This window comes from Ictalurus punctatus, chromosome 2 (genome assembly GCF_001660625.3).
Source record: "Ictalurus punctatus breed USDA103 chromosome 2, Coco_2.0, whole genome shotgun sequence".
Taxonomy (NCBI): domain Eukaryota; kingdom Metazoa; phylum Chordata; class Actinopteri; order Siluriformes; family Ictaluridae; genus Ictalurus; species Ictalurus punctatus.
In genome coordinates this window covers 7,093,894-7,106,621 of record NC_030417.2, presented here as the reverse complement: position 1 = coordinate 7,106,621, position 12,728 = coordinate 7,093,894, and the positions used below count along the sequence as shown (strand labels likewise).

The following is a 12,728-nucleotide window of genomic DNA, read 5'->3' as shown; positions in this document are numbered from 1 at the left end:
AAAGCTAGTCTATTATTATTATTATAATTGCAATAATAATAATAATTATTATTATTATTATTATTATTAGTAGTAGTAGTAGTAGTAGTAGTAGTAGTAGTAGTAGTAGTAGTTATCAGGTTAATTACATAGGCTACATGTCCTTTTCCTTTCTATTTAAAATGATTCTAAATTATTTTCATTAGGCAGGATTTAGGCAAAATAATTCCTTTCCCGAAGAAAAATAGCCGACTAAATAAAAATTAATTTCTTGCATGGAATTAAAACAAAAAAATCGGCTTTTTAAGCCGTGGGCCTAGTTTGCTAGATTAAAAACATAAACTATAAATATCTAAATGCGATCTAGGTTTTTGAAACAGGCAGGAAAAGATTCAACAAACAAACAAACAAACAAACAACAAACAAAAGCTTTGAAATAATCTTAAAATATGTTTTGTTGTTGTTGTTGTTTGTTTTGTTTTGTTTGTTTTTTTTGCTTTGTATGAGAAGTCGAAAATCAGTAGTGTGACACCTCAATGGGTGATTGAGAGGTGACAATCAAAGAAATAAACGCATTAAAAATGTAAATAATGCGTGCACCGAATTTAACGCATGAAATCTTCCTCCCCTGAATAAATATGAATGAGTTAATCAAACCCAGGTGTTTCTAGTTAAACAATGTAATCGAAAGTCGTGAACTCGTGACCAGATTTGATTTGTGATTTAAACAACAGATATGGGACAATAATCTTGTTAAATTGTAATTTATGGGATCTTAGTGTGTTCAGGAAAAGAAACGAATAGGAGGCTTGTTATGCTGTTTTAAAATTAATTAATTAATACATTTTTACCTTAATGATTTCACGTCGGGAAAAGTGAATTAAAGGGCTTCCTGTAGGCTAAAAAAAAAAAATCCTAAAGCAATTAACAATATTTAACATACCGCTGTCTACTGTGAAACAAAATTTGATTGCTTTTTATTTATTTAACCTATTAAAATTACATTGCAAAATTAAAGTACAATTACATAAGCTTCATGTTTAACCTTTATATATATATATATATATATATATATATATATATATATATATATATATATATATATATATATATATATATATATGCGTGTGTGGGTGTGGGGGCGTGTGTGTATGTGTGTGTGTGTGTATATATATATATATATATATATATATATATATATATATATATATATATATATATATATATATATACGCATATATGCATATGTATTCACTACTGACTAAATGACAAAACTCTATTTAAAGCATGCTTAGTGTTAAATAAATAACTAAACTAAAATATTGAACCCTGTCCATTTGAGATTTGTTATCAAACTAATTTTTAGATTTCTTAATTCATGAATCAAACAGACCCAAGGGTTATACTAAGATCTCTGTGAATTATTCATTCATCAGTAATACTCATGCAAGAGAAAATAAGAGAAGGGCACTAAGAATCAAACACGTGACTAATAGCTTAAATAATAACGCGGGCTTAAATATTAGCCCTCTCTTATCTAATCACACACTCCTGATGTTCCAGATTGATTGGATCACTGCTGGACTGTTTCTGGGTTATTGCACGGGGATGTGAACAGAAGAGCATCGCTTGCACCTCTATCAGTTTGCTATCTATCAGTGGGGAACAGCAGTGGACTTTGAGCCGGCTAATAATGACTAAGTCAGCACTAAAAATAATGGGCAGAATGGAAATGTGGCTCATTCAGGTTTATATTGGAAGGAATTATTATGTTTGCCAGCGTGAAATTCTTACAAAAGGGAAAAGTCCATAGCAAAGTCTGCTGTGTTGAAAGAACACATTCAGTGATGACCAGAATGACCTGCCCCCTAAAGTCCATCTAATCACAATTAACAGTTAACACCAAGTAAAGTCGACAAATGCTTAATTTCACCCTCAGAATTGCTTGATAAATAGGACATATTCAGGTTGTTATTAAGACTAAATCCAGAAGAAGTCAAATGAATCAAAAACAACCGAGGGAAAATACCTGTAAGGGTCACCAGTCCAGAAAGGGCTTCTCTGAGACACATAATGTAAACCATTTCAAATGTACAGTAATTTACAGGAAACATGCATCTTACAAGCAAAATACTGGTAAATATATGTAAAGATAGTATAAAATAAAAAATGTAAGCTAATTTTTCTGATGCAAATTAAATAATAATAATAATAATAATAATAATAATAATAATAATATGCTAAATAGATAAATTACTGATCAATAATGGCAGAGACATTGTTGATTGTTAGTTAGTTGTTAGATGAGATTCCGAGAAAGCAGACCACACATGACCACAGTATGCTTTGTATCTATAATCAATCAGGGATTATAAATATTTTGACAGTTCATAATCTTGTCATTACTGTGCTTTGTGGAATTTTGTAATTGGCAGGAAGGAGTAATGTGAATAACTGTATCAGTATCTCATTGAGGCTGATTTAAATAAATTTAAAAAATGCAGTAAAACCATCTGCATGTTTGTACTGTATATGGTGAGAAGATGAACTGATTTTGCACTGATGGTGCCAGTGTTCTTTTGTTCATTGTTCTTCTTGTGTGTGCTGTCTCTCACCAGTCTCAAGGTTAGGATTGTAGCAGTTTTGCTGAGAACCTTGGAAAAAGGCCTTTGTGTGTCTTCAGTTCTGCAACATCCAAATTCCTTAGAGAGAATCAAGGGTTATCTGAAATGTAGATCGAAGCTATGACGATTTTGAGACTTTTTGAATGTCCATTTTCGTTACCCACTCTAGCCTCAGATTCTGCTCTGTTATGGAACCCGGTGTTGTCTTCTATTCCTGTAGCCCATCTGCCTCGACGTGTTGTACATTCTGAGATGTGTATCTGCTCACCTTGGTTATAAAAGAGTGGTTATTTTAGTTATCGTAGCTTTCCTCTGAGCTCAATCCAGTCTGGCCATTCTCTTCTAACCTCTCTATCAACCAGGCGTTTTTGTATTTCACACTACTCTAGAGACTGCTGTGTGTGGAAAAATCCCTGGAGATTTCTGAAAATACTCAAATCATCTCATCTGGTACCAACAACCATGCCACAGTCAAAGTCACTGAAACTATATTTGTTTCCCATTCTGATAATTGAATATAAACCCTAAAAGAAGTTAAATGCTCTTGCACGATTGGCAAAATGGATAATTACACGAGTAAGCAGGGGTACAGGTGTTCCTAATAAAGTGGCAGGTTAAAGTACTTATTGTAGATGTAGTAAAGGGTAAGTGAAGTACTCATCTGTATCCCAAAGCATGGACTCATTGATGTAAAATAAATAAATAAACAATGATGTAAAATAAATAAATAAATAAATATGGCCAGCTCTCAACTTTCTTCACAACTACCATTTCTATTACGGCATTTACTCAACAGCACTTTTATTGTTGTATATTATATACCTCCCTTCTATGATTTTAACCTGAAAAAAACTTGCTGCTTAACAATACGTAGCCTTTTATTTGATGCAGAAACAAATATTCAAATATGTCTGTTATTTGCATTTCATGTTTTTGTTTCTATAACTACTTTCACACTAAAGAATTCATTTCAGTTCTCATGCTAAAAGAAAATGAATAATACCTTTGCCCTTTTTTTCACTTTTCATTCCACCACTGATAACATATTGTGCGTTGTTGAGTTAATATTTAATAGCCTATTTAGTTCCTTGTTTATTATGCCTTACTGTACATCATGAATGCACAGTATTTTACAGAAGGAAAGCTATTGACTTATGCGACAGTTATATTCATTTTACATTTACATTTCCTGGCATTTTGGCAGACGGCCTTATCCAGAGCAACTTACATTTATCTCATTTTATACAACTGAGCAATTGAGGGTTAAGGGCCTTGCCCAAGGGCCCAACAGTGGTAGCTTGGCAGTGCTGGGGATTGAACTCCTGACCTTCTGATCAGTAACCCTTTAACCACTGAGCCCTGTGTTTTCTTCTGATTGAGAACATGGCCTTGTGTATACTGGAGCAGTATCATAAATTCTGCTAAATAAATAGTATTCATAAACATTGATTTTTTTTCTTTCTTCCTTCCTTTTTTTTTTTTTTTTTTTTTTTTTTTTTTTTTACAGTCGGCTAATATGAGCAATCCCAGAGAGTCTTAAGAGATCTTGCATTGAAAGAGGATTAACTTAAATTGAGCTTTGACACTAATTGAAGTCTTTTTCAAGACTAGTCACAGTAATGAAATATACACAGAGAAATTGCTCCTCTCTTTCATTCCATTTGTCCATGCTGATCGATCCTTCAGCATGGCTGTTAAGAAGCTCTCTCAGGCACTTTATGTTGTTTCCATTTACAAAGATTAGCTGGATTTTTCTGCTCTATATACAGAGCAGCTTTTCGTTATAAAAAGACGACCTGCCTCATGCAGAGAAAAAGCAGAACCACCAGCAGATGCAGAAGGCTAAAACATGAGAAATGACCCCTCCTGCTGGTCAAAACAGACAACAGTTGTTGCCTTATCTGTTAATACTGTATACAGTAGAAACCTTTGCTGGACAGGCTTTTTAATTATGCTTGGGTTAGGGATGGATTGTAGTGATGGCATGAAGCACTTTATTTTAGCTTGATACAAATACTGAAATCTTAAGTCGACCCCATGTGTGTTTTTAATTGAAAGAATTCACATAAGTTAGCCAATTAAATTTAACAGTGCAAAAGAACTATATAAAACAATACTGTATACAGTATGTAACAATATAAAATGAATGTCGCTTTCGAAATTAAAACATGCTTAAAATTCGAGCAGATATCTGATCCAGCATTTTCTTCTGATTTCAGCCTGATATAAGTGGATTGTTGTTGTTTTGTTTTTTTAAATCACTGCAAGATAACTCTACTAATTGTCAGCTCCCCAGGCCGCACCCCTTTTTAAGTGACTACTCAAGTAACCACAACGATTATTCACAGCTAAATACCTAGTTGTAATTTCTCCAGCTAGTTTTGTTTGGGTATTAACCTTTACAACTAGATCTATAGCAAATTCTCTTGTGGAAGGCTGGTGATGTATTAGTTTATGCTGCCAAAGTTAGAAACAAAGAAACAAAGTTAAGCTTCGGTATGCCAAGTACGCAGGCAAATTTATCTTTCAATTTAATCGCCAGTATAAAAAACAAAAAAAAAAACAAAACCTGTAAACCTACAAAGAAAATTTTAAGCGATTAGCAGAATCATTTGAATGAAAGGACAGGTATAAGCACAAAAGCACATTTCTTAGCAGTGTGACAGAAAATTGTAATGTTTTACAATTCGATTCATCTTAAGCAGCCATTTTAAAGGAAATTACTTTTCTACACATTGTGTGTGCGTGTGGTGTGTATAAATATATGTATAGTTAGCAAGGGTAATGCTAGCAGTGTTTACATTTAACATGCTAAATGAGCAGCTAGTAAAAAATAGATATATGTGTAGCTAGCTAACCAATATAAGAAACAATGTTACAGCACACATTAGGATATTTAATACTATAACACTATAAACTACAGAAGGATTAATTTTATGGAAAGATAAATTTGCATAGATGCAAGTCTAAGCTAACAGTGCTAGGATACTGTTAGGAAAGTGTAATAAAAAAACTACAATTACCAAACTCATTTCCATATGTCTTTTTAAAAGGTACTCCAAGTACCACACATTATCTTCTACCGCTTATTCCTTCTTCAGGGTCGTGGCGGAATCTGGTGCCTATCCCAGGGAGCATTGGGCACAAGGCGGGGTACACCCAGGACAGGGTGCCACTCACATACACACTCACACACCCATTCATACACTATAGACACTCCGGTTTCCTCCCCCAGTCCAAAGACATACTAATCAGCCTACCATGCATGTCTTTGGACTGGGGGAGGAAACTAGAGTACCTGGAGGAAACCGGAGCACAGCAAGAACATGCAAACTCCGCACACACAGGGCCACGGTGGGAATTGAACCACAGACCCTGAAGGTGTGAGGCAAACGTGCTAACCACTAAGCCACCATGCTAACCACTAAGCCACAATGTCAGGATACATCACTCCAAACCCCTCACCATCGCTGATTTGACCATGTGAATCATTTGAATGTATTCTTTCTCTTTCTCCTTCACTGCCTTTCAGATCTGTTCGATGATTTCGCAGAAGGCCGAGAGTGTGTGAACTGCGGGGCCATGTCCACTCCTTTGTGGCGACGAGACGGGACCGGTCATTACCTGTGTAATGCGTGTGGACTCTACCACAAGATGAATGGCATCAACAGGCCACTGATCAAACCCCAGAGACGACTCGTGAGTCAAAATTCAGTTTGCAACATCATGTATTAGTTTTTGGATGTAAAAAGCATAACTGTGAAAGTAGTGTCTTATTAGAGACACTACTCTAATAGTGCATTAGAGTTCTTATATGCTAATAAGAACGACTTGAACGACCATCTGGATGAGAAGCTGGAAAGAAATGTTATGTTTAAGAAAGAGTCTGTAGTACAATTAAGGCTATAGTAACATATGGTAAATGTAGTACTGAATTACGCAAACAAAAAGAATTAAATCATTTGATAGAAAACAAAAATAGATTCCAAAAATAGATTTAGGTGCTGAGGTGACATGGTGGTTATTTTGTAATAAGACTTGGCCATGAAGTAATATATTAAGGCTACAAGTTAATATTATGAGGCCACTAACTAAGTGGCCATATATTTTTATGTTCTCGCCATGAGATACCAAAGTCATAGCTATGAATTGCATAACTTGAGCCCATGACTTGATATGTTGAGGGAAAGTCATACTTATTATTGGGTCCTTAGTTAATTCTTTGGGAGGAACAGGCAAAAAAATAAAGGCTTTTTGCTTGGAGAATTTGGTTAAAGTGAAATTAAGGTGTATCCACTTAGGAATACCAGTATGTCTTTATACACCATTTCAAGATTGAAGTGTTAATATTGTCAGTCTTCTCCATGCTTAGCTTCCTGTGGACCCATTGGTCTAATTCAATTGATTTCTCTGTATCGCAGTCATTTTTAAAATACAATTATTGTCAGTAGGTAAGTACTAAGAGCTAGAGCTCAAGGAACTCAACTCAATTGATGGCCATGAGGAACTCAGTTTGAGGTCCTGAAGAACTTGAAGTCATGGCCACAACTTAATTAACTTTACTTGCAAATTATAAAGTAGAAAATAAATAATAATGGATAGGAAGATCTGGGTTTCTTTTTGCTTTGCTATTATTCCATGCTTCCTCCAAGACACGTGAACACAGCCAACCACATGCTTTCAAACTGCTGCATCACACAGCACCATAACACACACAGACTTAAGCGCTATCTACCCTCTTCCACATACAGTACATGAGCTCACAGATGCTTGCGATTGGCTAGTATCCCTGATTGACAGGGTAGAGAGTAAAGCAATCTCTCAAACCCAGACAGCATGGCCCCTAAAGAAAGGGTGAATGCTTTTCTCTTGCGTTACTCGGGAGCAGAATTGGGTATACTGCATTACTGTAAACTAATTACTTTTTCTGATAACGCAGTAATGTAACGCATTACATTTTAAATTTATGTAATTTGATTAGTTACTGACGTCTATAAAATTACATTACTTGTGTTTCAAATCTGTTGTTAAGAACACAATATTAAGTAAATAAATCAGGTTTTGCGTGGCTGCCAGAGGTGTAACCTGACCTGAGTATTCAGGGCTGTCGCCCCGAAGATTTTTTCTTTAGCCCTGAATAATTCTCCACTTGGAACAGTTTGTCACTGCGTAACTGAACGTCAGTAAAAGAAGACAGCAGTGTTGTAATTTTATATATTCAGTTAACTGAGGCGAGAATAATCAGACAGGGTTTACAGGAAAATACGTTAAAATACTTGTGTCTTATTGGCTGACAGTCTCTCAATTCTGCCAAACGCTAGCTCACAGTCAGTGTGATGAAAAATAGATATACACTAATTTTATTTTTAACCAGTAAAGCGGTTGAAACAGAAACAGTAACATCCGCTGATGCTGAGCGGGAAAACAAGGTGTGTAAATGTCTATATGAGTTCCAGTTTACATGAACATGATATGAGCAGAGCATAAGGAAAGATAATGTACTCTGCATGGCACTGTAGCAGCTAAACCCATACAATGAGAGCTTAGTTGTGCCTCCTCTTGGCTAGCAACACCAAACTAGCCTAGTTAGAAAAGTTTTATATTTTATCAGTGTGGTAGACCTACAAACAGTGACAACACCCGAGGCAAGTTTTATGAAAAAAAACGACCTTTTCTGATCGTGTCATACATTGACGCGTGCTAAAATTACTGAAAGAACTACGAGTTTCACTTTGTCGTGTATTTTTGTAGGTTTGATGGGTTTTGAAAGTAGCATGAAAGTAAAGTAATTAGTAATCTGATTACTTTTTACCTGCAGTAATCAGTAATGTAATCAGATTACAATTTTAAAGTAGTAATTAGTCAGCTGTAGTGGATTGCTTTTTTTGAGTAACTTACTCAACACTGTTCAGGAGTGACAGGATGATCTGTTTCTCGGCCTTCACATGGAAAGAGATGCACTTATGTACCATAATAACAGAAGTTAACACCAGAAGATAACAACTGTCTCTTTCTCTTTTTCTTACACACACCCATTCAGTCTGCTTCCAGGAGAGTGGGCCTTTCCTGTACTAACTGCCACACCACAACCACCACTCTGTGGAGACGAAATGCAGAAGGAGAGCCTGTGTGCAATGCCTGTGGCCTCTACATGAAGCTACATGGGGTGAGAGCCAAAGCAGCAATATTTTCAATATGTGTGATGAGAGACTTCAAAATCCAAATTAACTGGAGTTATGATTAAACTACTGCCAGCACAAAGAGAAACCAGGCCAAGATGGGTGTCCTACACTTATGACATTATTAAATGTAATATAAAAGCATAAAATCATTTTTTTAAAACTCTATATATTATGTGTATGCATCACTATTTCAAGAGTTTGGAATAATATAGTTTTCTGTATATTATAAAGATATGACACTGAGAAGGCATAAGCTTTTGATTCTCAGTAAGGTCAAAGCAGATATGGCTTTACATACAAAGTCTTGATATGTAGGTTTACCACAAATGAATCACAAATTTATTAATTTTCTCCAAAACAGGTTCCTCGTCCTCTTGCCATGAAAAAGGAAGGCATTCAGACACGCAAGCGCAAACCCAAAAACCTCAACAAGTCTAAGCCTGGTATGAAAGTGTCTTCTTACACTGTGGTTCTCAAAGCAGGTGGTGGGGAAACCCCCAGGGGGTCAGTGAAGCGTAGCCAGGGGGTCTACAGTGGGGTCCAGAAGTCTGAGACAACGCTGAAAATCCGGGGTGGGGCGGTGGGTTATTTTATTTAAAAGTGGAAATAAGCAGAACATTTTAGAATTCTGAAAATTCTAAATAATAATAATAATAATAATAATAATAATAATAATAATAATAATAATAATAATAATAATAATTTTTAAAAATAAAAGAAAAAAGAAATTTGCAACATGTTGACTATTCAATATTCAAGATGCTGCACAATTTCTAGGTAAGCAAATGTGTGATATTGACCATGTTAACTGCTTGGTACAAAAGGTCAGCTTTTCAGTGGGTCTTATCTCTTCCATTGTAGCACGTGTCCAGACAACACTCCAATGAATTTTACATTTGATGGTATTTTGCAGACACCCTTATCCAGAGCAGTTTACATTTATTTCATTTACACATTTGAGCGTTAAGGGTGTTGCCCAAGGGCCCAACAGTGGCAGCTTGGTATTGCTGGGGTTTGAACTCACAACCTTTCAAGCAATAGCCCAACATCTTAACTACTGGGCTACCACTGCCCAAATCCTGCTCAAATCCTGCCCAAATCCTGCCCAAGCCCAAATGGATTTGATCTAAAATGGATCAGAAGGTTTTACATAAACTTGTGGAGCCTGTTCCAGCTCGATTGCACACTGTCATTAAAGCAAAATGGGGACACACCAAATACTAAGAAATTCGGACATTCACGTAAAGATTCTACTTTTCACAAGTTGCTGCTTATAATATAATTTGTAAGGAAAACCGTTGTGTTAAATTGAAAAAGAATGCCAAACAGTCTCAGACTTTTGGACCCTACTGTATACTGAGCTTTGGTAATCATTAGCCTATTTAAATGGTCATTTGAATTTAATTAATTTAAGCCAAACTTCAATCATTTATTTAAAAACAAGTAGACCTAGTAGAAAATGATGTAAATTTTATTACCATGTACTCTATGGGTGTAAAGTTTGAGAACAAAAAGCTCTAATAAACAACAATGGTGGTCATTTCTCAATCTTTTAGTAAAGTCGTGTATAAGTGTTTTCGTAGGCCGAACCAAACAAAAAATTCCTGCCGGATGAAAGGAAAGTTTCTGTAATGCTGATTTTCTTCGTACTCACGTGTGCACTTTGATAAATACCAATCGCCTTTAAAGTCCAATACAGATATGAGCAAATTTGTGTACGAATAAATTAATTTCTATCCAGCTTGATAAATGAGGCCTATAAATTGACTAGTGGTATTATGTTCATAAAATAAATCTGTACTGAGGGGGTTTGTGGAATTTATTTATATTTTTACAAAGGGGTCCCTCTCTGCAAAAAGTTTGAGAACCCCTGTTCTAATAGACACATGGGGATGAAAAAGTGAAAAAAAAATACAGATAAATGATCAATAAAAATGAACAAATAATAAAGAATGCTTACATGATGTTTGACAGGAAACCCTGGGAATGAAGGCCACACCCCTTCTAATGCAGCCAACACTGGTGGCCACGCAGTAGAACCCCGTCCAATCAAGACTGAGCCAGACACGCCCACTCTCTATTCCCATCATAACATACATACACAGGTGAGTACAGAAGATTGCATAATCAGACATGTGCATGCTTGAGGTTGAGGAGTACTACTAATAACTACTTTCAATCTAGATCTCATACATGGGAGGCCAAAGTGGGGCTTCATCACTGAAGCTCTCTCCAGGAGCCCATACTGTAGCACCCAGCTCCAAAAATGAGCCTTGGAACAGCCTGATCCTCACATGAACCTGTTGTCTTTCAGTCAAATGTTGCAGTTTCTGTCAGGACTCATAGCAAACCAGTGATGGCAAACGGGACTGAACGGGGCACCCCCCCAAAAAAAAACCCCAAAAAAACAACAACAACAACAACCATATAAAACACATCAAACACAACCATGACACTGTGGAAGATACTATAAGAACAGCTGAACTGAGAAATGACAGAAACCAATGAAGCTTCACAAGAGTCACGTGCCTGATACCTAAGACCAACGTTCAGGAACGTATCCTGGTCAAATACTCACAGACTGCTGGAATTACTCCACTGATAAAGTGTCTTCAGTATTTGTAAAGAAAGTTACTTAACAATGACTAAAAAATACAACTAAAATATAAAGGCCCCATGTGCCTTTACTGCTTTCATTCATTGCTCTCAGTGTTCTATTACTGAAAACATCTATGTGTTTACTACTAGCTGTGCTAACTTTCATTATATATATAAAAAAGTACACTCCCTTTCCAAGAATCACCTCTTCAAATAAAGATTCGAGAGAGAATTCTCAAGAGGATATATTCAGTAAAGCACTCCTCATATGGTCAAAACCTATCATGTTTGAGTTACAGTTTGACTTTGAGAGCATTAAAAACACCCATAATAAGCAGCATCAACATATTATTATTCACATAACTGTGAATATGTCAAGTAGTTATTGAATAGAAAGTAATACACACATAATACACCTACATAAACAATGTGACAGTAAGAGGCCTGTCATTTCCTCATATTGAAATTAAGATTTTTTTTTAAAGGCACAGAAAACTGAAACAGGATTTCAATTCATGACGAGCCAAAATCTCTTTCAATAATTAACGAAAAATAATATTCAATGACGCACTGCAAATTCTTCACTTTAATTAGATTTTTTTTCCTCTTAATTTTAAGAAGAACGCCTAATATTTATTGACTTGAAGCAAACAGGGTTGAGTCTTTCTTCATGTTCACAGGTAGCCTATAGCACTGGGTCCGAATTCTAAGCATAAGTCGGAGTAGATCTAGATGAGGATCCACGTTATATTTTAAAGTGTTTAAACTTTTGTTCATTCGACTGTGAGAAAAACTCATGAATTGTTTTTTTTCCAATGTATAAAAATGTATGTATGCTGTATGTACTGACACCTTGCTCCATTATTATTATTATTATTATTATGGTTAACCTCAGTGTGTTGTACAAGGACACTACATTGGACAAAGGACAAATATTACAAGCTGTAACAGTGCATTGAACTTTATATCTCTTTTTTTTTCTCAGAGTAGCCGATCTTACAGAGGAACTTAATTAAATAAATAAGAATCAAACAAGACTCTTTTTGCTATTTATTTATATATCTATGGTCTCTATGAAAATGACTGAAGATTTGAGAAATACATTATGCAGGAAAGAAATTATGTAATGATGTATTTAAAACCTTTTCTAAAACAAAATAAATTACTGCAATGATCACTAATCATATTCAAGCATGTACATACCGACAGATAAGCTAACCACATACTGTAGAAACATTGTTTTGATGATAATATTTAAGGCTGAACATGACTTAGCTCCAAACCAATCAGAGCTTTCCTTGGCAATAAAGCGAGCACACGCCAGGTGAGGCGGGGCATCACACTA

At 35.5% G+C, this 12,728-nt stretch overlaps 1 protein-coding gene across 1 annotated transcript in view; it reads left to right on the top strand.

Moving 5' to 3' along the window:
* Window positions 1-12,420, top strand: part of gata4 (GATA binding protein 4) — a 14,124-nt gene extending 1,704 nt beyond the window's left edge. The window contains exons 2-6 of the mRNA XM_017483599.3: window positions 6,136-6,302; window positions 8,644-8,769; window positions 9,147-9,228; window positions 10,760-10,890; window positions 10,970-12,420. Coding sequence (XP_017339088.1) covers window positions 6,136-6,302; window positions 8,644-8,769; window positions 9,147-9,228; window positions 10,760-10,890; window positions 10,970-11,083 — 620 coding nt within the window. The 3' untranslated portion in view covers window positions 11,084-12,420. The remainder of the gene's footprint in view (window positions 1-6,135; window positions 6,303-8,643; window positions 8,770-9,146; window positions 9,229-10,759; window positions 10,891-10,969) is intronic.
* The last annotated feature ends 308 nt before the right edge of the window (window positions 12,421-12,728 follow it).